This window comes from Panthera tigris, chromosome B4 (genome assembly GCF_018350195.1).
Source record: "Panthera tigris isolate Pti1 chromosome B4, P.tigris_Pti1_mat1.1, whole genome shotgun sequence".
In the NCBI taxonomy this organism is placed as follows: Eukaryota; Metazoa; Chordata; class Mammalia; order Carnivora; family Felidae; genus Panthera; species Panthera tigris.
The window spans coordinates 35,657,569-35,682,205 of NC_056666.1; the positions used below are offsets into that span (position 1 = coordinate 35,657,569).

Consider the following 24,637-nt stretch of genomic DNA (forward strand, 5'->3'; position numbering starts at 1 on the left):
CCCAAGGCAAAGGGGTTGGGATTCCTCTTTTGTAAATTACACAAAGGGTTAACAAATCCCAAAACCTTTAAGTCAACACACATGAGACTATTTAACCCAAACTTTCTTCTTATTGTGAAGAGTGCTGGCACAAGAGACTCAGACCTGGCCTTTCTGAGCTTCAGTCTCCTCATCCAGGAAATGAGGGAATACTGATCTGTTCACAGGGAGGTGGTTAAAGGTATCTGAAATGTCAAGAGTCCTTCAACAGAAACTTTCCCATGAAGTGTCCATTATGTTAGGTATTATTCTTATAAACTTTAACCATAAATTGAGAACTGGCCTTGGAGTTAGCTCTCCCCTCCATTCTAACCTGGTCCCAGTTGTCATGAAAGTTTAAGAAAGGTCAGGAAAAGTGAGTTGGGCATACTTTGACTTATACACTGAGAATGAGAAGTCTCTGAAGATAAGCTTCAGTGTCTAAATTAAGGCTTCAAGGGAGGTAAGCTGAACCAGTAAAAAAGTACACAACAAAAGTTCATATTCCATTTGGTTCTTTTTATTAGAAGTTGAGAATACAGCAAGTAAGGGAAATCCCATGATGAATGGAACCATCACACAGAGGCCTCTCTGGAACCCCAACCTTCTATGATCCCCAAAAATGTGCTTTGTGGCTTCAGCAATTTATAAAGGGGGAAGGGGAAAATACTGAAAAAGGCCACTATTTAATGGTGAATGAAGCTGTAGAGGTCCTAACCAGCCTAGGGCCAACAAAGAAAATTAAAAATCTGCACAGAGCAAGCAAGCCTCTGATGCTGAGAGTAAGGCATTCAGGCGCCAACCTGGTGAGAGTTCTCAGCAAGCACTGTGAAGACCAAGTGCATAGTGAGGCTACTGGTAGTGAGTTGCACATAGACACACACATATAAATGGGCGCACACACCCACACACGCGCGCACACACACCCTAAAGAGGGAGATTTTTACTGGATTACGCATCATTGATGTTAATTTCATTTTTCCTAACAGTTTGTGCTATATTGAACCAGATTCAGCTCCTCCTTTGGGGTGTGGGGTGACTGGGCCCGGAAACTGCTACTTCTGTTGGTGTTGTTACAGGGCTGCATCTTACACCCTGTATCCCGAAGTGCATGACCGAAGAGCAAGTCTGGCTTCTGATATGTGCTGTTGCTTCCATGAGACTAAGTGAGCTTTCTTCCCGATGGCCACTGACCTGCTGGACCGTTCCCTCAAAGGGAGTAATACTGTTCTTTATGTTGTCAGGCACTGCACCAGTTCACCCACTCAGTCTTTTGCTGGGTCCCCTAGCACCCAGGGCAGTTACCTTATTCAGAACCAAAACACTCAAGTTCCTTCCAAGTTCTACCAGTGGAGTCCTTCTTCCTGGTTCCCAGCTTTTGCTGGAGATTGGAAGGGGAGAGAAAGGAGAATAATGACCAAGGAAACTCATTACTGAAAAGGAGGCCCTCCCCATATTCCCAAGCACCTATTTGGTGCCAGTCCCTGTGCTCAGGGCCTCAATGTTTCCCTCTAAAGCCCACAATCCCCAGGGTATAACTCAATCACCTGGAGTCTTGGATGATAGCAAGTAACCTAAGACTCAAGTGCTATTTCGGTGGTTTGCCTATGAGCCAAGCTCAGGGTTCTATGAACCAGAACCTTCCCCTACCACTCTCCCTGAGGGTACCTCTGGGGCACGAAAACTCATTTTTCTATTCCTGGCAGCTCTTTAAAGATACAGCTTAAGGACTGTACCAGATTCCCTGGCAGTAACAAACAACTTTCTTTTAAAACTTCCCATCATGCTATCCCCCAAAACTGGGGTTCAGAGAATACTGAAAACTCCATGGTGGGTACTGGACTTTGCTTTTATAAGAGTTCCACTGGCCTTCTTGTTCGAAGGACAGCTGATATGTGTATCACAAACTAGGCTTACTAAGCGATGCTAGAGGTGAAATTCATCTTTCCTGATCTAAAGGAAGCATTCTCCAACCTATGTAAATGAGCTCAGGAGGCACCTGGACAAGTCAGAATCTCTTTTGTAGCTGGCTCCATGCCAGAAACTGTGATGCCAGGGAAAGGTCCACTTACATTCCCAGGAGGAAGAAAGGTAGTTAGGGCAGTGACTTTAACAGAAGGAAATTTCTAGGACATTCCAGAGCTCTATAGCAAGGATATGGAAAACTCACATCCCTTCAATCAGATAAAAATCACCACAAAATTGAATAGGATGCCAGGAAGTAATTAGATCAGAACATTTCCAGAGCTCCTCCTACTGTCTCCACTACCCCTTTGCTGGCATAACTGATTTTCCCAAGTAGATGGCTCTACTTTTTAGAAGGGGTCACTATCAGCACAACCAGTCAGTCTCTCAAATGATACCTTAACTAGAGCCTTTATCTAACACATCCTGTTAGCCTCACGTGCTGCTTCCACTGAGAAAACACATACAGCTTCCCTCTACCACAGGACTCTCAAAAGCTCTCAGACATGAGAGTGGTCATGTGATCACTGGATTAGGGCTGTACTTTCTGCCCCCCAGGGTCCAAGGTATGTCAGCCTTTAGAAGGCACCTTGGTGTACCAAGGCATTATACATTCTGGGGCCATCACCTGAACCTCCTACAGTCACCTTGTGCAAAATTGAAACAGTGTGTGGTACTTGCATGTTTCATTCTATACAAAAATTCCCTTCCCTCCCCTACCCCTATGTTTTAAACATTTATATAAATTCTTAAACAGTAAGTTAGAAATCTTATTTACATTAATTTCTTTGTTCTCCCAAAAGAGCATCTAAAATCACATTCCCACCCTTTAATAGGATACAAATGTTCACCTAAATTTGTTTGTATTACTGATTTAAGGAGAGAGAAAGGGAGAACAAACCACCAGCTAAACTGTTTTCCCATCTTCTACAAATAAATATGAACACGGATCAGAAGCCAGTTTGCCAAGGGTCTGGCAGAGCCCTCAACTGATAGATCCCAAGTATAAGTCAAGGTCTGGGCCATTTCTCCTTTTCTCCAAATTGATGCACTCCATCCTTTGAGGTATGATTTATTTTTGTTTTTCTCTTCTCAGCCATGTACCAGGTGGAGCCCCAGGGGCATCACAAAGCCCATGAGGCTGTCAAAGTTTTGGGGCTCCTCTGGCACTGGCATCGATGGCCAGTAAGAGAGGCCTGCAGGTACCACAGGCCTTGGTTCAGGGTCACAATCCCTGGCTTCTGGAAGGTGTCACAGTGCATCTTCTTCACTGCAGCCTCCGCCGATCATGAAACGGAACTCCTGGAGGTTTGAGACACCGTGGAAGTGAACGAAAGCGCCAGCAACCACAAAGATGTGAAACAGCTGATGAGAGTGAAACTGGAGGCAAGGGGGAGTGGGGAGGGGGAGAGAAATCCATTCATTATTAAAGTCTGCTAAAGAGTCTTCAGATCATTTGTGCTGAGCAGGGCAGGGAACGGAGGTGACAGAGCTTAAATTCGAAGTGTCCACAGACCTTGGAACATCCATTAGGCATATCACATTCTGCTGAACCGAAGGCTAGCCATCCCCAAAGAAATCAAGGGGCTGCCACTAAGTTTTAACCATGAAGATTTGCACACGTAACACTGCAGTATCTGGTGAACTCAGAGGCAAATGACATACACATACTCTTGCCAACAGACATCAAAGGCCCAAGGATTCCTCCTTGCCCAGCAATGGACAGCAGTTAGACATGGGGAGGTTTTTCTCATTGCTGATAGAGATTTTTATCATGGACTGAATAAAGCACCAGGGCTATGGCCATTTAAATGTTGCTCTCTCCCAGAAAAACTACAGGGATTTCTAGGATTAGGTAGAAGGTCAAAACATATGTCTGCTCAGCTCTAAGAGTCTGGAATTACATGAACATACTCTATCAAAAGACTAGGGAAGCCAGGGACTTTTAATTCCTTCTCAAATAAGAAATTGGTCTATAAGCATGTGATGTTTTTTTCTGACTTAATCTGTTCTTTTGAATGCTAGTTCATTTCTTAAAAGGGGTTATCAATTGCTCAGTGCACCAAACATCACTTCAAAAATTACACTATTCTCTCATTATACTCTCAAAATGAAAAAGTACAATTGCAAAAACAGTATTCATCAAGGGAAAGATATTGATTTTAAAGGTGTAAACTAGAAGTACCCACAAATCACATCCCAAGAAAGGCTTCCTAGGAAACCAATGGGGATTCATTCTCCCAAAAGTGGGGGGAGAATTATCTCCATAATCAACATCAAAATGATGATGAGGCAATCTCCAAAAGATAAATTAACTAATTTGAACCTGAAAGATTGCCTAAATTAGTATTATCTTCATTTTAGGAGGGCTAAATTAAACTTTGAAGACTAGGTGATCAACTTAGCCTACAATAATCAGCAACAGGTTTGAGGAACAGAATTCCAAAGGTCAGACTTCATATCCAGCAACACTCCAATTCTATACCTATTGAAAATGTTTCAGGCCAATTTCAGTTATAAAATTTTCCATCTGTTGGTCCCTTCTATTTCTTTTCCATCCCTTTTTCCTTCTCTCTTAACCACAATCTAGTTAACTCTACCTCTATTGTAACCAAACACACATATACACACTCAATCTCTCATTACAAATCACTGTGTTTTAGTATCAAAAAGCACTTTGGTAAAAACTCTAGTCCATCACCCTCATTTTACAAATGAGGAAACCAAAACAAACTAAATGCACGGCCAATTCAGTGTAGTATACAGGAGCACAGATTCTGATATCAGACTAGCCTGATTCAAATTCTGCTCCTACCACCCAGGAGTAACTTGTCCTAATGTTGCTAGTCTCCCTAAACCACATTTCCTAATCTGTAAAATGAAAACATTAATAAAAGTTGCCATACCTTATACGGCCGATGTATTAAATGAGGTAATCTATGTAAAGTGATAACTCACTACCATGCCAACACCAAGTTAGTGCTCAGAAGTCATCATTGTACTTATCCAGAGAAACACTAATGAGGGATAGTTACAACTAGAATACAGGTCTCTCAGTTCTTAGTCTAAAACTTTTTCAATTATTTCACTCCCCGGTCTTCCAATAACAAACTAACAGATATGTATGTATATACACTAACTGCCCCTGATCATACTTACCCAGATATCACACTTGCCGGGAAAGAAGCGTTCAGGGATGCGGGCAGCATACAGGGCAGCGCCTGTGATATAGAGGCTGGCCATCAGCATCAGCCAGCCAATCTGCCCAATGGTGGCAGCCTTCAGGAATCCCTCCGAGATGACATAATGAAAGGTAGGAATGATTCCACTCAGGCCAAGGCCCAAAAACACTCCTAGCAATCATAAGAACAGAATAAAGCAAAAATGCAGAAGAGAAATAAGGAAGAAGGAGTCAATATTAAAACACAGTACTAGTAATTCTACAAACTGAATATTTCAAGTGTGATGCAACACTGGCTTCTTGTTTGAAAGGAAAAAGGTTCTTCAAACTCTTGGACACTGCCACACCAGACAGCACAGCTAAGTTCTAAAAGATCTATTTACAAATGCAAGGAGCCTCCCGCTAAGAGATGCTTAGTTTAACAAGTCAGCAGTCCTCAAAGGGTACAGAATTGTGTTGCTAAGGGTTTCAGGAATAGACAGTTCTAGGAGTTTGTTTAAACTTCCCTAAATGTTGCCTCTTTATAGACAAAGATTGCAAAACAGAGCAGTTTTACATATTTTATCTTCCCTGTGAAACACCAGATATTCCTGGCGTTTAAGCAGAGTGAAAGGGTGGAGGTGGCAACTGGGCGGAGGGGAGGGCACGACTGCTCCTGAAAGCTCCCAGGCCCAAAAAGTACCAATCTGGTACAGAAATCTATCAGAATCACTCCACCACAGCCCTACTGCTTTCCAGATCATTTATAGCAGTGTTTTTCAAACTTCTGGATAGGACCTAGGTTATAAGATCAACTAAGTGATCTCAATCAACAAATTTTTTTTTAAGTGAACTAAAACAAAGTAAAAATTACTAGACTGTCATAAATAGAATGTTAAGTAAAAGTCTGTAAAAAGCTGAGTAATTTATAGGTGTGTGAAGTTAGGAATATATACACAAATCTGTGTCCATCAAAACACCACAGGAACACCTCTCAGCAGCCAGTAACTGCTCCTACATTTTGACACAGTTAAAAATGATCTTTAACTCTCAAAATACAGGAGGCATATTGCTTGCTTTGGACATTACCAAATACACTGCTGGTATGCAGCAATATATGTATACACATACATCTCCAAGAGAAGAGGAAAATGGCAATACTCCTCACAGAAGAAAAATCATCATGATCCTGTTTCACTTGTTATTTCCCTCTACGTGTTAAATAAAGGCTCTACTGGTCTTTCCTATCATTCTTGGAAGTCAGAGCCTCAGGAACTTGGTTCTTCTGATTTGTATCACAGCAGAATGTTTCTTATCTCACATGCTTAAGCAGGCTTAGCACCACAGTTAAGTACTACTGGACGCCAATCCTGACCACTGGTTATCTGCTCATATAATCACTTAAAAAGGGAAGTCGGTAGACTGTTGCTAACAGTGGTCATTAACAAGAAGTTAAATTCTAATTTCTAACCTTCTAGGTAACCGTAGAAGAACCGCAGCTTGGATTTTAATACTCAATGTTTTGTTTTTGTTTTTTTAAAGGTCAAAAGAAAACATATTCCTTTTACTACTAATTGTTCATTCTCAGCACCAGGCTTGGCACTGTGGATAGAAAACTGAAGACATGGTTCTGGCTACAAGGAGTCCCCAGGCTACTGGGAGACAAAAACATGTCTCTCTGAACTCCACACTTCTACAGGAAAGCTCAGCCAAGGCCTTTTGGCTTTCCATATGATCTCCAGCTAAACAAGCCATTATCCTAAATATAAAAAGCCTCTTTATCCTTACATCAGAAGAGATGTATGGTGCCTACTTGAGTAGAATACAATCAGTATGGAGTGAAGTTTTTATTTACCTAAGCAGTACACATGTTAGAATAAAAATATAAAACAAAACAAAAAAAAATGATAACAACAAAAGAACAAATCACTAAAAAAAAAGTATACTCCAAGCTGACAGACTAAGAATAATCATTGTTTTACAAAGGTTACAGAGCCACTTGCTGCCTTATGGACAGCATATAGCCATAAACTCAAGTGAATTACAAAATATATACATCAGCTCATAAAGCTCACAATACCCTAAACTCTAGTGCTTTAAGATAACTGCTGAACACTACTACATAAAAAGCCCTTGAAGAACAGAAACTATGGCTTATTTATATTTGCATCACAAGTACACAGCATAAGACTTGCCAAGTAGGCCTTTAATAAAATGATAAATAAATCAATGTCCAATGCAAAACTCCCATATCTCTTACCTGCTCTTACTCCTCGATACTGAGGGGTAGCAAACATGTCCCACTGGGAAACTATGATGGCCGCAATGCCCAGCACACAGATGACAATCAAGTAGATGAAGCAAGGTTGTGGATTACAGTAGAAAGAATAATAAAGCCATGGAACAAAACTTCCCATAATAAGAAGAGCAATACCAGAGTAATCCAGTCTAAATTAAGAAAAAAAAAATCCATTTGATGTTAAAAAGTACTGCCCACTACAGGTTCCAATTAATCCCCTATGACATGAGCTAGCAGTAACAGCCAAGAGGCAAACTAGGATGCTTGCTTTAAATTAAAAACTAAATAAATAATTTTTTTTTAAGTTCTCTTCAGATGGTATCAAGAATTCTGCCTACTCTACTGGATGTTTTTCCCTAACCACTGACTCTAATATTTGATTACAATGTAGGCTTTCAGATACGTACTTAGAGAAGAGCCGGGAGACCCCTTCTGAGTGGCAGTAGACTGTGTGGAAGAGCCATGAAAAAGAAAGGCAGAGAATGGCCCCCAAGAAGAATAATCCAAAGACCACCTTCTCTTGCAGAGGGGCCACAAAGGAGATGTTTGGGCGAAACATATAAAAGATCCCCAGGCACAGGAAGAATACACAACCTATGAAAAGAGTGTGGGGAGAGAAAAGATTATCCTTGTGAAGAAACAGTGCTGTATATTCATTAGGCTTTCAGTCCTTCACAATCATAATGATATCTAAATCAAAAGTTCCATAAGAAAAATGTTCCAAATAACTGAGGCTTATCCAAAATTTTGGTCTACTTCATACATGGTTGGTACCCTATACTCCTCAGCCTCAAAAAATGAGTTTGTAGAATACAGTAACTTATTTATCTAACAGCATAATCAAAAAAAAAAAAAAATACAATGCTGCTACTCCTTAGAAGGCTAAATTATTCCACTTCTACCTCTAGATCTAGTATAAAATTTCATTTAGAAAGTTTTTGGTGGGGCACCTGGGTGTCTCAGTCAGTTAAGCGCCTGACTGCTGATTATGGCTCAGGTCATGATTTCATGAATTTTGAGTTTGAACCCCATGCTGGTCTCTGCACTGACAGAGCAGAGCCCGTTTGGGATTCTGTCTCTCCCTCTCTCTCTCTCTCTCTCTCTGCCCCTCCCCCATTCACACTCTTTCTCAAACAGAAAGAAAGAAAGAAAGAAAGAAAGAAAGAAAGAAAGAAAGAAAGAAAGAAAGAAAGAAAGAAAGAAAAAGAAAGTAAGTTAGTTAGTTTTTGGCACATATATTGGAGTCCAGCTTTCAAAGGTCCATTTTATGTTTGCTTTGCAATGAATTCTAATACCTCCAAACCCTGGCAAGAAATACAGCTTTCCTCCACCAATAGGTGTCAAGGAATATTATGCTTCTCTGGTCCTGTCCACTGACCCAATAGATTCAAAAGTTAAGGACAATAAATTATGCCCATTTATGTTATTTCATAACCAGTTTTTCAACTGCTCTTTTTCACAATGAGATACATGTTTTTATTGCTTAGGGAAAGGCCACTTAACACAAGGAAGGCACAGAAATTAAGAAGTTAAACATGTGCTCCCTCTCTCTCTGTCCCTCCCCCACACATGCTGTCTCCCTCTCTCTCAAATATAAACAAACATTGGGGCGCCTGGGTGGCTCAGTCAGTTGGGCGGCCGACTTCGGCTCAGGTCATGATCTCGCGGTCCGTGAGTTCGAGCCCCGCGTCGGGCTCTGTGCTGACAGCTCAGAGCCTGGAGCCTGTTTCAGATTCTGTGTCTCCCTCTCTCTCTGACCCTCCCCCATTCATGCTCTGTCTCTCTCTGTCTCAAAAATAAATAAACGTTAAAAAAAAATAAAAATAAAAATATATAAACAAACATTAAAAAAAAAAAAAAAAAAAGAAGTTAAACATGTGCTATGTGACTGACTGTTCAATCTATTTAATAAATCTTTTACCCCTGAGTTGGAAGTCAGCAACAAGCTGGATTTGATTCTCTATTCCACTCTCACTACACTAGCAGGCAAGAACTTGGAGACACAATGGAAGTCAAATGTGTGATATGAAATGCAAGTCAAATCGGGTAAGCCAGAAAAGATTTAACATATTCACAATGTTATGCGACCATCACTATTATTTAATTTCAGAATATTTTCATCACCCCAAAAAGGAGCCTATACCTATTACATTCATCTCCCACTCCCCATTACCCCACAGCCTTAGACAACCACAATCTACTGTGTCTGTGGATTTTCCCATTCTGAGCATTTCATGTGTATGGATCATACAGTCTGGATTATGCCACTTAGCATAATGTTTCAAGGCTCACCCATGCTGCAGCACATATCAGTACTTCATCTCTTTTTACTGTGAAATAATACTTCATTTGTATGGATATACCACATCCTGTTTACCCATTCACCAGCTGAAAGATGTTTGGATTGTTTCTACTTTTCAACTATTACAAATAATGTTGCAAAAAACATTTGTATACATGTTTTTGTATGAATATGTTTTCAATATTCTCGAGTACCTAACTAAGGAGCAGAACTGCTAGTGACTCAGTTTAACTTTCTGAGGAAGTGCCAAACTGTTTTCCATAAAGACTGTACCATTTTACATTCCTACCAGCAATGTATGAGAGTTGTAATTTTTCTACATCCTTGCCAAGATTTGTTATTTTCCATTTTCTTGATTATAGCCATTCTAGTGAATATAAAGTGGTATCTCATTACATTTTTCAAAGTTTTTGATTTGCATTTCCCAAAATGACTAATGATGTTGAGCATCATTTTTTTTTTAACTGAAACAGAGTTGACACTTCAGCATCTTTCCATGTGTTTACTGGCCATTTGTAGATCTTTGGAGAAATGTCTATTCAGATGCTTGTCCTTTTCTTGTTTAGTTGTAGAAAGTTATTTACTAGATCCTCATCAGCTGTATGATTTGCAAATATTTTCTCCCATTTTGTGGGTGATCTTTCCACTTTCTTGATAATGTCCTTTGACATACAAAAGTTTTTAACTTTGAGAAGGTCCAACTTATCTATTTTTAATTTGGTTGCTTGTGCCAAATTTAGGCATCAATTCTAAGAAACTGTCACCTAATTCAAGGTCACAAAGATTTACATCTGTGTTTTCGCCTAATGGTTCTATAGTTTTAGTTTAGGTCTTTGATCCATTTTGAGTTACTTTTGTATATGGAGTGATGTAGAGGTCCAACTTGATTCTTTCACATATAATTACTCAGTTTTCCTGAATACCATTTGTTGAAAAGATTAATCTTCCCTCGTTGTACTCTTTCTTTAATATGCAATCATGATGGAAAAAAAATTATAGATCACATTCTACTTCAAGTGAAACTAAAATTGTGAATATTTTAAGTAATGACTTTGAAAAATCAGGGTTTTCTTAAATGTTCATTTTTGTTTTTGAGAAAGACAGAGACAGAGTGCAAGCAGGTAAGGGCAGAGAGAGGGAGACAAAGAATCCAAAGCAGGCTCCACGCTCTGAGTTGTCAACACAGAGAGCAACACGGGGCTCGAAGTCACAAACTGTGAGATCATGACCTGAGCCGAAGTTGGACGCTCAACTGACTGAGCCACGTAGGCTCCCCCAAAATCAGCTTATTCCTATTAAATAACCACCCTCCTCACATTGTTCATTAAAATATTATACACATTTTGTATAGCAAAATGGCCTTGGCCTGGTTCAAGGACACTGCTGACAATCTAAGTAGAGAAAAATATGACTCAGCTATAATAAAATCAAAGTGCAAACTAGGATAACCACAGAGTAAACCAATAAGAAATTATCATTAGAAATTCAGAAAACAAAATGGCAAGTCCCAAATACATTTTAAGTTTTATCCTTAACCCTCAAATACATGGGGGAAAAAATATATATAGTGAATCACTAATTCCTGACACCATTGATATTACATACCCAAGAGATGGGTCCAGATGTTTCCTGTCTCTGTGTGTATTCTGAAAATGCTCTTAAAACAGGCCCGGAAAGAAGGCATTGGGGGCCGATGTCCATGTAAAAGGAAATCGTTATCCTTGAGCCAGTCTGGTAGTACATCATGAGGGATTACTCGCCATCGGCCTTCCCATACCTGGAAGAAGAATATCAAATACGTATGTGGTTGTGTCAACATAGCAACACTGGTTGCCCTAAAGGAGTGGTTTCAAGCTTGGTTTCAGTCTGGCTAAAGGCAGGGTGAGAGGTCCACATATACAAACTCTCCTTCCTTCATTATCCACAACAAACTTTACCTCTGAAAATTCCCTGTGGTATTAAATATGACCGTTCTTATATTTAATATTTCTGTTGGTGGAAAAAAGAACTACAGTTGACCCCTGAATGTGGGTTTGAAATGCATGGGTCAACTTATATGCAGATTTTTTACAGTACAGTCCTATAAATGAATTTTCTCTTCCTTATGATGTTCTTGGTAACATTTTCTTTCTCTAGCTTACTTTATTGTAAGAATACAGTATAGTTGAGTTTATGTTATTGGTAAGGCTTCCAGTCAACAGAACCCTATTAATAGTTAAGTTGGTATACAGAATTGATGTAAAGAACAAAGGCAAAAGAAAAAAGTAAATTTCCTTACAACTTACAGCCCACTGACAAGTACTTGGGACAGGCAGAGTGGCCTTCTTCCCGGAACTCGCTGATCTCAATGTTAATACTTTGCTAGAGGCAAAAGGCAACCTTAACTTGACATTAGCCTGAACTCCAGGATCCTATAAGTCTTCTTTAACATATGAAGATCCCTTTGGAAACTTTCTTTATCTTTACCCACTCCCCAAGATACATATTAGCAATCACCCTCCAAGCATATGGCCCACTGATACACATCTGAAGGGTCTCATGACAAGTGGTTTTACTAGGCAGTAGTAAATGATCTTTTCTTAATAGCAGCTAGTCCCTCAAGGTCCTGGAAATCTTGCTCCCAAATTCCTTAGAGATTTATGCTATCCCTAACCTCCTCCCAACTTAAAAGTATATAATCAGTCACACATAACCCCAATGCAGCTCTTTCTGCCCACAGGTCCTATCCCGTGCTTTAATAAAACCACCTTTTTTGCACCAAAGATGTCTCAAGATTTCTTTCTTGAACATTTGCTCCTGGACCCCAACAACATATCAGAATCACTTTTGTGTCTTCTGCTAAAATCTCTCCCTCTCCCTTCTCTTCCTACCACAACAATCACCAAGGGGTGCCTGGGTGGCTCAGTCAGTTAAGCGTCTGACTTTGGCCCAGGTCATGATCTCACAGTTCGAGCCCTGCTCTGTGCTGACAGCTTAGAACCTGGAGCCTGCTTTGGATTCTGTGTCTCCCTCTCTCTCTCTCTACCCCTCCCCAGCTCATGCTCGTACTCTGTCTCTGTCAAAAATAAACTTAAAAAAAAAGAAAAAGAAAATCACCAAGCTTCAGTTTCCTCATTTATAAAATGAAGGTAACAATACTTTGATTACTTCCTAAGGATCAAATGAAATAACCCATAGCAAGCCCCAGCATCCACCCCACAGGTGGTATGTAATCCTGACCATCCCCAGAGGCTATTTATTACCTACCTAAGAGTTAGTGACTAATCCACCCTCAATCATGCTGGAGAGATGGCAAAGAAACTCAACCTTCACTGCCCTTCAAGTCTCGTCACCACCTCCCCTTCTCCCTTTTCTTCACTGTCCCTCCCCCAAAGACTATAACAGGAAAGGGTCAGGAATTTGGTACTCTTCCTTAAAATAAGTTTGTCAACCTCTGCACTGTTTCTTTCAATGTCTCTCAGCCCAGAGAGTACACATCACAAGGATCACTTAATCCTCAACTAACTTATTTCTACTAACCAGAAGGATACAAGGAAAAATGCCAGGTACGTGGTCTACCTACAGGCTTCAGGTTCAGACAATGACCCCCACACTTATCCCCCAGGGTTCTTGTGACAAATAACACGGCTAAGCTATACAAACTTGGCGCTCTCTCTCTCTCTCTCTCTCTCTACTATGCAAAATGACTTTTGTTCCACATCTTCCTGTTCTCTGCTATCCTTAATCCTTCTTACTGAAATACATTTATAAAAGAACTGATCTTCTGTGTAACTCCAAAGGAAATGAGAACAATTTAAGAGTAGACGTGGCCCTCTTAACACTATTGAAACTCACTCTCTAGCCTCCCCACTTCCTGTCTCACCTTCTAACTCAAACTGTGAGGCCTGCAGTTACGGGTGCAAATCTGACCATTCCATGCTTGTTCATAACATACAGTAAAAAAATAATAATGCCAAAAGACTAATCTAGATTTTTAATGTCTACTGGTATAAGGACTTTCTGGAGAGAAAGAGAACATTCCAAGATACTGAATTTCTTTTATCTGATTTTTACTTGAAAAAAGATAGTTACTGTTAATGTTAACTTTACAAGATGCTACTCTGTTTCACTTTGGGAGAATTTTATATGCTAACAGGGAGAGAAAAAGAGAAATCAATCCTCACAACTGCTCAGTAGTTCACAATATGCAAACAGCTCTGTGTGACCATATGAAAAGTGCTATTGTGTTATCCCACACAGTCAAAATGAACACTTTCTGCAGTCAGAAAGAATATGTTGAGTTTCTTACTAGTCGTATTTGCATGTAATATCAGAGTGATTTTTTTCTCCACTGTTTCTAAACAAACATTCTAACGGTCTAAACGGAGCCAAGGTGATATACTTTCATAATTATACTGAAATTAGTGTCATATTCAACTGACATCGCAACCTCAATTCTCAACTTGGGAGTCCATCCAAATGCCAACCCAAACAGGCATCCTCTCTTACTTCTCCATAGTAAAAAGGATAGGATCACAGCTTAGTCAAATACATATTCATTTATAAGCAGAACAAAGGCACTGCATAGAAGAAATGTCTGAGCAATGGTCCACTGGATTCATATTAGACCATTAACGCACAAAACATTTATTCTTAATTGAAGGCTGGGAAAAAAGAGACCATGATCAAACTTAGACACTCAATAAAGATTATATGATTTTATTTCCCCTATTCCTATAAGAAAAGCTTTTCCAAAAGGGATAGTAAGTATACAAGCAAGGCCACAGGACACTTCATTTTAAATACTGTTTACTTGCTTCCAATACAAGAAAAAAATTTTTTCTAGTGTCAAGTACACTCAGGTGCACTACAGCAGCAGGTGAAGCAAGCCTGGAGAATGTCATGTCACAGGAAGCCCCTTCTGACCACTCTCACAGACAAACTCTAGAGGGTGATAAGGGAATGATAATAATTTTTGTGCTCCATTCAGTTTTCTTCAGTAAATCATAGTTTGGAGCAAACAAATGCCCTAGTTATTCTCCCATTAGCTGTCACACTGAAAGTTTTATTTGCTTTATTCTTTACTCTTAGTTCAGAAAAGGAAAATAAAAAAGAATAAAAGAGAATAGGACCCCACTGATCTATAAATATTAAAAATCCGTAATGGCCCAGACACTAAATATCCAACTTTGAGAGATTTACCATCAAATTTGCCTGTTGAAAAACAAAATGTATCTTCTATATACTTTTGTATTCATTCTCCTAAGACAGCAATCACTAGAAAGAATGCATTGTTTTGCTTGGCTTTTTGCTATGGTTTTGCTTGTTTTTTTTTCATCAATTTTCAAACACTGATTAAAATTTCCTAGGCTCTAAGTAGACCCATAAATATTTATACCCCTCCCTCACCACTCTTCATCCATCCCTTTATCTTAGAAGGGGTGTCTATAATGTCCTCTTCTCATCCTCTTGTCCAAAGTATAGTATTCTAGAGTCAACTGGCCCCAATTATTTCTACCACCACTGTGAATGTAAGCAAACCTAATTTAGTTTTCAGGATCCAAGACCACAGGCATAAAAAGTCTTGGTTTCATGAAACCCATGAAAAAGCTAAGAGTCACAAAAATTTCTCTCTAAATGATCAAGAGTTCTCCAGAAATATTTAACAAATGAATTTATTTACACATACAAACATAGATTGACTTGTGACTTTAGATCTGTCAGAGCCCTATCTAATGATCACATTATCAAGTAGCTGTAAATTTACCAGTGTCCCTATTTTCTCTAAGAAAGCACCCCCAATTCCAGTTACCGATTTAGAAGGAAAAAATCCCCACAATAGGTCTTAAAGAATCAGATAATGTGTTAGAATAAAAACTTTAGAGACTGAAAACATGCCAGCTAAATTGGAAATCCTGGATGTTCATGAAAACCAGGAAATTTCTATCTAAAGAATAGTTTGATTAGCCAAATAATCTTTAGCAAAATTAGCACATTTGCCATCACAGTCAAATAACAAAAGAGATTCAAGGCACTTGGGACTTCAGTATCTCTAGGCATCATCTCCACCCCCACACACACACAACTTTCATCCTGTCTTATCTAAACTATCAACAAGACATCTATTCTGTTAACTTACATCAGGAAACACTTGTTAATAGATGGATATTCTAGTTTTATCACAACCTTATCATGGCTGCTGCAGGCAAACAAATGTATTTTGTCTTAAACAGGGTTAAAGTCATGATATTGTTTCTGTCTCCATTTTGCTACAGATTATCCCCAGAGTAAACCAAAGGCAGCTCTCCTTAAAGGTTTCTGTTTGGGAAGGGTTAAATATATAGCATAGGAATAACAAGAAACTGTCATCTTACCTTACAAACAAATTCTTCCATTCTTTCCATAGCATGATGTGCTTGTAAAAGAGGGGATATACCCATAAACCCCTCATCTTCCTGAGAAACTTCATCATTGCACTCATGTTCCTCAGAGATCTGTAAGGCAATCAAAGAAACAGTCAGGGACAGAGACCAGGGCCAAATGAAAGAATCAATACACTTTCTTTGAAAAATTATAAATGAAGTAATTCTCTCTTAAGGCCAAAGCAAGGCCTCAAACAAGTAACAATGTAGGAAGTAAAGTCAGTTTATTATAGAATTAGGACTATTAAAAATGAACAACAGTTAATTAATTCTTCTCTAACAGACAAATGAAATACAAGAACATTCCTATGTTTGTTTTAGTAGCAAATTCCTGGGGTAGCTTGAATGGTTCATTTTTTGTTTTAAGAATATATTCACAGTTCACATATTATTACTACAAAATTGAGAAATTACTGAGGGGAAAAATCTCCAGGAACCCCACCTGGTGTGTATAAAATAAATAATTGTAATGCAATGTGGTAAGTGCTCTAGAGAGAATAAAGGGGAAAAAAAGAAAAAAAATTTACTCAATTCTTAAGATATGCCAAGCATAAAAGAAAGGACTTTATAAAGGCCATCTAACTTAATCCTGACAGCCACTTTATCATTAGATAAGTTTTCTTACCCCCATTTAACATAAAAAGAACATTAGGCAAAAAGGTTAAATAAGTTGCCTAAGGTTAAGACTAATAAAGTGAAAAAGTAAAAACCCCCCACCCACTGCCTTTCTACATTCTTGACAAAATGAAGAAAGAAATGATAATCTGGTTAGACCTTAAGAAATAAATCACTAAAATTAAGACTTCTATTTCCAGATGAAGCTTCTACTAGACAGAAGGATACTGTGAGAAGGGCAACTGACCAGAAGTCAGAAGACCTAAGTCTGGTTTTGCCACTAATATCCATGGAACTTTATATAGGTCTCTCAACCTTTCTGAGCCTCAAGTTCCTCATTTCTAATCTAAAAGAGGAGTTTAAAACTAAACAATCTCTACAGTTTTCCCTATTCTCTAAAATTCTGATATTCTGCAACTTAGTGAATAAATGAAAGCACAAGAGAACGGTAATTCCATATCTAATAAGTCTGCTAGATAAATAGTACTGCTAACATACCTGCATGAAGAAATGAAATGACCTTCTACCTCCAGTCAGAAAACTGGTAAAGGATGAACATGTAGGCACAATAGGTAATCTACCACAACACTTGAATTTGGACATGTTTAAAATGAAATCCTAAGATTTTAGTTTCCTACTCTTTACTCTTCAAGATAACTAGGGGCTTAGTATTAAGACGCATGTAAGACATGTAACATACCCAATCTCAACTGTTAAAAAATTATCTTCTCCAAGAAATCTATCTTGACTCTGCTTCTCTACAATTCTTACTTATAAAACACCCTCTCTTCATTACTTACCTAAAACTTATTGTCTGTCCTTCGATGCCCAGTTTCTCATGATTGCCACTTTCCCCCAAGGCACTTTTAGTTTGCTTCTCCCATTCCCAGAAAATTTTATTAACCTAGATATACTACATGTTTATGTGCTATGGCTCTTCGGAGGGCTACAAACCACTGTAATATTTAAGACTTTTTCAAATCCCCTTCAATCAAGAAGCAGTTTTCACCAGAGAATATATATGCCCTAATCCATAGCAACTGCCTCCCTTTCTGAACTTCTCTAACACTTGAAGTCTGCAGCTCTCATTTGACAACGAATATAATATCTGATTTACAGCTCGTCTCATTGACTTATACTGTTTTATTTCGTGTTTGACTGGATTTTACTTTTTTAGTGTATCATTTCCTAAAGAAGACTTTAAGTGTCTTTGTGGTCTTCTTTCCCATGGCCCCGAGAACAGTTCTCTGTAATATGTTATATACTTCATGGTGGCCTCAATTAATTAATTAATGCTTTAAAATTTTTTCAACAAAAATTGTTAAAGGATTGTGCCTAATAAAACATAAGATTAAAATGATAAACTTCATTAAAACATCAAATACAGGGCACCCAGGTGGCTCTGTCGGTTAAGCGTCTGACTTCAGCTCAGGTCATGATCTCTCGGCTTTTGAGTTCAAGCCCTGAGAGTCAGACTCTGACAGCTCAGAGCCTGGAACCTGCTTCAGATTCTGTGTCTCCCTCTCTGTGCTCCTTTCTCGCTCCCACTCTCTCTCAAAAATAAATAATAAAAAAATGTTTTTAATCAATTATATGAAAACTGAAAATAGATAATAGTTTAAAATGATTGGCAGACTGATTTTAAAGTATAAAATATAAATTTATATATAAAATGTAAAACAGCTCAAATATTTATACATGTTCAACATGTATTTAATTCTTCACAAAGAGTAACAGAAACAAAGATTCAGTCTGGACTTTCTCACAAATAAATTATGCCAGCAGTTTCTAATAAAACTACAGATGAGCACATAAAGTAGAACTATAGTTAAATGTTTCCTGTACTATCATAAGTAAAATCCTATTAAAAGTTGTAAACCTGTCTGACATATCAATGGGATTACTTACAACCAGTTAGTTTTGAGTATCAGGTTAATAATGCATTTGGATCCACAGAAGACTACTGATAGGAAAAGGTAAGCCAGCCTCCCTGGCAAACTAAAGTCATTTTATGCACTTAATCTTAAATTATAGACTTAGATAAGAAAGGAGGATAAGGTGACCTTTCTCCATAGGTACTCACCACTATACCCATATACAGAAAAGAGAGATGAATGGTTCAACTTCCCAATCATGGGGAGGGAAGAGGAATAATGACCCTGTTGCTGGGGAAGAAACAGGTTCACATCTTCAGCAAAGCTAATACATGTTTATTGAAAGAAAACAAGTACATTCAGAATGCAAGATGTATGGTCTAAGTCAAATACCAACTAGTGTACAAAAACACTGTTTATACATTTAGTCAAATATTTTTTTTAGGAAAAGGTGGCTTGCCATAATGGATTAAGAGTGAGTCTAAAGTCAGATAAACAGTGACTACTGATAAATTCTATCATCTTTGACAAGATTGTATTTAACTAAAGCATCAGTTCCCTTACCTGTGAGATGATTTTAACAATATTGTATCTACAATACAGAAGTTTTCAGGATCAAAGATAATAAATAAAAAGAAACTATCACAGGGCCCAGGACTCAGAAGACAAGAAATAAATGATGGTCCTTACTATTATGATGATGGGCTAGGTACTAAGAACATTAAAGTTAGTATCAAAACCTAGTGGAGAAGCCATGCATGTAAGTAAATACAGCAAGGAACTAGTGAACAGTATGAACTGTATGAAAAAGGTCTGATGCAAATAGAAAAATATTTAACTTTGGCACTGCTGGGAAGTTTTCTAGAAAAGTAACATCTGAACCAAGCCCTGGAAAACGTGTAAGAATCTGGAGCAGAGGAAAAGTAGGACAACCATAAAGGTTGTTCTCTTTATCTGACTTAATACCTTGAAAATTCAGAGACCTGGGAGCACGGCCGGGGGGGGGGGGGGGGGGGGGGGACAAACACAAAACTAAAGATCAGGGCAACCTGGTTTCAAATGTCTCTTTTGTGATTTTTTTTTTTTTTTTTTTTTTTTTTTTTTGGTCTAAGGAAGTTTACAAAATGCTTAACTATATACTTCAACAAATACAGTTAAAACAGTCCAGGTTTTAGAGTCAGAGGCCTGGAAGAAATGGCCTATTCATTTCAACCAATACACCATATTATACATTTCAAAAAGAATTTTGGATGATAAAAAATATTGCACCAGGACTCTAGAGATCTGCATTTTAGGCCTCAATTGTCTAGGCTTACTTACTACCAAATCCTCCACTGCCTTGTACCTTTGACCCTTCATTCTAACTATGCTGAACATTTAACAGGTTTAGATACCAGTACACACCAGTACATACTCGATACATGTTAGCTATTATTGGTACTATTCCCTAAAAGCATCATGCTATTTACTTCTGTGTCTTCACATCTGTTCCTTCTGTCCAGAATGTCCTTAGGCTTTTCTCTTAGTTAACTCTGAAACTCAAATTTTACCTCCCTAGATGCCCAGGTGAAATTAGAGTTGCTCCCATAGTACACTCCACAATCACATAGCACTTAGCATAAATGTATCAATATACTTGTCTGTCCTTCTGACTAGAGTGTCAGCTGCTTAAAGGCAGACGCTATGTCTTATCTTTGTATTCCAAGAGTGCTAATACATACTTTAAAAAAAAAAAAAAAACACCAGAAACATCTGCAGAAAATTGATGCATCTTTTAAAAAAATTTTTTTAATGTTTGTTTATTTTTGAGAGAGAGCGAGAGAGAGAGAGACAGAACGAACAAGCAGGGGAGGGGCAGAGAGAGAGGGAGACACAGAATCTGAAGCAGGCTCCAGGCTCTGAGCTGTCAGCACAGAGCCCCCACAAACGGTGAGATCATGACCTGAGCTGAAGTTGGACGCTTAACCGACTGAGCCACACAGGCGCCCCAATTAATGCATGTATCTTTACTAAAACTAAATGACTCTTGGTATTCCCTCCATTCTGATATTCCAGGAACCAAGTTTAGGTACTTGGAAGAAAGTTGGGACTTTTTTTTTTTTTTTTTTTGAGAGAGAGAGAGAGAGAGAGAGAGAGAGAGGGAGGGAGAGAGAGAGAGGGAGGGAGAGAGAGAGAGAGAGAGAAAGAAGGGGCATATAGGGTGGGGGGAAGAGGGGATCTCACGAACCGTGAGATCATGATCTGAGCGGAAATCAACAATCAGATGCTTAACTGATTAAGCACCTTAACCAGGTGCCCCAGGTGGGGCTATTTAATAGGAAATAGTAGTGTGTCAGAAGGAAAAGCTTACGAGGTAGGGGGTAGGGTTGGGGTTGTGGGGAAGCAGGCTAAATTAGTTCAGTTTGAAGCAGTTAAAGGTCCAATATAGAGGTCAGTACTAAGATGACAGATTTAGAAATCACTTTTGTGAAAAGACTACTGAAGTTGAGGTGGCTGAGATAGAAGAGTAAATTCAGGATGTGTTTACCACAATCTATTGCAACTACTTGAGCATTATTACAAAGGAAGGACAGCAAAACAGAATTGTTATTTATTGTGTACTAACCACATCCCAGACACTGTACTAAGTGCTTTCACAAATTAAATAATCAAATCCTCAACAACTTTCTGAGATGAGTATTTCCATCCCCATTTTATGATATGGAAATCCAGACCAAGTGTGGTACATAAAGAAATGGAATCTAAGGGAAGTTACACAGCCCTAAGTGATACCTTGATTCCCAACCTAATGACATTATCTTACATAGATGAATTAAATTCCTTGTCAATTTCTATCATGCATTTTTTAAACTAATATTACAAATATGGCCATCATGTGGGGGTCTGTTAAATGTTTTTGATGTTTAAAGAAGGAAAGGGGTTATTCTTGAACCAGCAAGTCCATTCCTAAGTATACAGCTAACAGAAATATTTCTATATGTTCACCAGAAGTACTAGAATATTCATAGAAATACTATTTATAATAGCCTGAAACTTGAAACAACCCAACTAGCCTTTAATAATAGAATAAAGGTGTTATAGTCACACAAAGAAAAGCTATAGACAGAAAAGTAAAAATGAACAAACTATAGCTACACAAAGTACAAATGAATTTAATGTACATAATACTGAATGAAAGAAGCCAGATACAAGAGACATATTGAATGGTTCAGATGACATAAAGTACAAAGACAGGCAAAACTAACCTATACATTAGAAGTCAAGGTAATAGTTACCTCTGGGAAAGGGATAGGCAGGCATCACTATGAAGGAGGGAAGGTATTAAGGGGGCCTCTAGGGATACTGGTTACACAAGTAGTGTCCAGTTTATAAAAATTTACTGAACTATTCACTTATGACATATCCACTTTTCTGTATGCATATTATATACTTCAATAAGGTTTTTTTTGTTTTTTCTTTCTCAAAAAATTTGGGAAATGATGCAGAAGGGATTAGACATTCAAATCCAGGTCTCTCTGAACTCAAAACTCTGGGTTTTGGGTTTTTTTTTTCCCCTTTTACCGAACTGCTTCCTTTGAGATTATCTACTGAAGCACAGAAATGGCTTCACTAAATAAAACCAAATTTGGTAAAAGTGATAAAAGTAGCTATTAAGTAGGGCTATTTAAGCAAAGATACCTAATTAGGTCAATCTATGAAAAACTAATTATGACCCTCATTCAAGTTTTATCCTCTAACAAGAGTTAAAACTACAGGGGGGTTGAGGAAACTTTAGATATCACCTAGTTCCAACAACTTCATTTCAATATTAAGAAAATGAGGCCCAAAGAAATAAAATTGGCAAAAACCACACAACTGGCTGGCAGCAGACCAGAACTAAAACGCAGGTTCAATCATTCATTCATTTTTTTCCTTACTTACTGAGCAAATACAATATTCCCAGACTATTTAGGTGCTGAACATAGAACATAGACATGTTCAGGGCGCCTGGGTGGCTCAGTCTGTTAAGTGTCCAACTTTGGCTCGGTTCATGATCTCACGGTTCGTGAGTTTGAGCCCCACATCGAGCTCTGTGCTGACAGCTCAGAGCCTAGAGCCTGTTTCGGATTCTGTGTCTCTCTCTCTGCCCCTCCCCTGCTTGTGCTCTCTCTCTCTCTGTCTCTCTCTCAAAAATAAACATAAAACAATTACAAAAAAAAAAAAGAACACAGACATGTTCAGGTTAGTGAAAACATAATAACAAAGTCAATTTTTTTAAAGATGATTACAAAGTCTAATAAGAACAATATCCAACAGATTATGTCCTGTTCTTTGGATTGGGCAATCTTCCTTTTTAAGGTGAAACTTAAGCAAATCTTTTCTTTCTGACACAAATACAGGCCTCCAGTGATGTACCGTATCCAACATTTGTAAGTACTTTCCATGTACTAGGCATTGTTCTCACTGCTTTACAGGTCCTATGCTCACTACAACACTGCGAGACAAAGTACATGTTATCAGATACTCCATTTACAGAAAAGGACACATTTAGTTACTCTGGGCCAAGGTTTACTCTGCTGAAGTTCCACCAGTCTAGAACTATACATATGTATCATGAAAAGGAAAAGGCTATAATCGCTTGTTCTCAAATTCTAAGTGTGCCCCAGAATCATGTGAGGGAGTTTGTGAAAACTAGATTCCTATTGCAGAGATTTTAATTTTATTTTTTTTTTAAATTTTTTTTTTTTTAACATTTATTTATTTTTGAGACAGAGAGAGACAGAGCATGAACGGGGGAGGAGCACAGAGAGAGGGAGACACAGAATCTGAAACAGGCTCCAGGCTCTGAGCGGTCAGCACAGAGCCCGACGCGGGGCTCAAACTCACGGCCGCGAGATCATGACCTGAGCCGAAGTCGGCCGCCCAACTGACTGAGCCACCCAGGCGCCCCCAGAGATTTTAATTTTAAAGGACAACCGGGGATGAGGCACTGACCTCCCATGTAGTCAAAAATCCTGTATAACTTCTGACTCCTCAAAAACTACTAACAGTCTACTATGGATCAAAAGCCTTAAAAATAACATAAACATTTGACTAACACATATATTGTATGTTACATACTGTATTCTTACAATGAAGTAAGCTAAAGAGTTATTTAAAAAGAGAATATATATATATTTATAGTACTAGTGCTACATATATCAAAAACCTCTATATAAGTGGACCCACACAGTTTAAATCTGTATTGTTTTTCTTTTTTTTTTCTTTTTTTAACATTTACTTATTTATTTTGAGCGAGAGAGAGTGCAAGCACAGGGGAGGGGCAGAGCAAGAGGGAGAGCGAGAATCCCAAGCAGGCTCAGCACTATCAGTGCAGAGCCTGATGTGGGGCTTGATCTCATGAATGGGGAGATCATGACATGAACCAAAATCAACAAAGGGATGCTTAATCAACTGAGTCACCCAGACATCCCTAAACCCGTATTGTTTAAGGGTCAACTGTATTTGATTTCCAGTACAGTCCTCTTTCTTAAACCATTTTGCTTCTTAAGGAATCAAGCAGATTAACCTCTCCATTCCCTCAAATAAAGGACTCCCACACACAGGGAAATGAATGTAACTGTGCACACAGATATTTCATTTGATGCTAAGAGCCAATTCTACAATTACAATGGATCACTACCACTTGTCAGTCTCTTTTCCCACAATTTTGACCATCTATGAAAACAGTGTCCTTGAAAATGTATTAAAGGCAAATAAGCAAACTGCCAAATCACACTTTTGACAATAAACCAGTGAAAAGAAAAACTCCAGCCCCCGTGAAGAGAAGTATATGATCCTCCAATAAGAGTCCCTGTGTATTAACTCACATAAATTCAATGGAACCTCAGTTCCATCACCTGTAAAACAGATACTATTAATACCTACTCTATAAGGCTCCTCTAGGAATGAATGAGATGATATGTGCAAGAGAGCTTAGAAAGTTGCCTCATACATTGCATAGGCTCAATAAATATGAGCTAT

General features: G+C 38.5%; 1 protein-coding gene across 4 annotated transcripts in view; it reads right to left on the reverse strand.

Annotated features, from left to right (window-relative positions):
• Positions 1-522: 522 nt before the first annotated feature.
• Positions 523-24,637, reverse strand: part of ADIPOR2 (adiponectin receptor 2) — an 85,300-nt gene continuing 61,185 nt past the window's right edge. For all 4 annotated transcript variants that reach the window (XM_042991497.1, XM_007092813.3, XM_007092814.3 and 1 more), the window contains exons 3-8: positions 16,098-16,217; positions 11,350-11,521; positions 7,850-8,036; positions 7,404-7,591; positions 5,143-5,336; positions 523-3,363 (exon numbers count right to left, since the gene is read on the reverse strand). In XM_042991497.1, the coding sequence (XP_042847431.1) occupies positions 3,235-3,363; positions 5,143-5,336; positions 7,404-7,591; positions 7,850-8,036; positions 11,350-11,521; positions 16,098-16,217 (990 nt within the window). In that variant the 3' untranslated portion in view covers positions 523-3,234. The remainder of the gene's footprint in view (positions 3,364-5,142; positions 5,337-7,403; positions 7,592-7,849; positions 8,037-11,349; positions 11,522-16,097; positions 16,218-24,637) is intronic.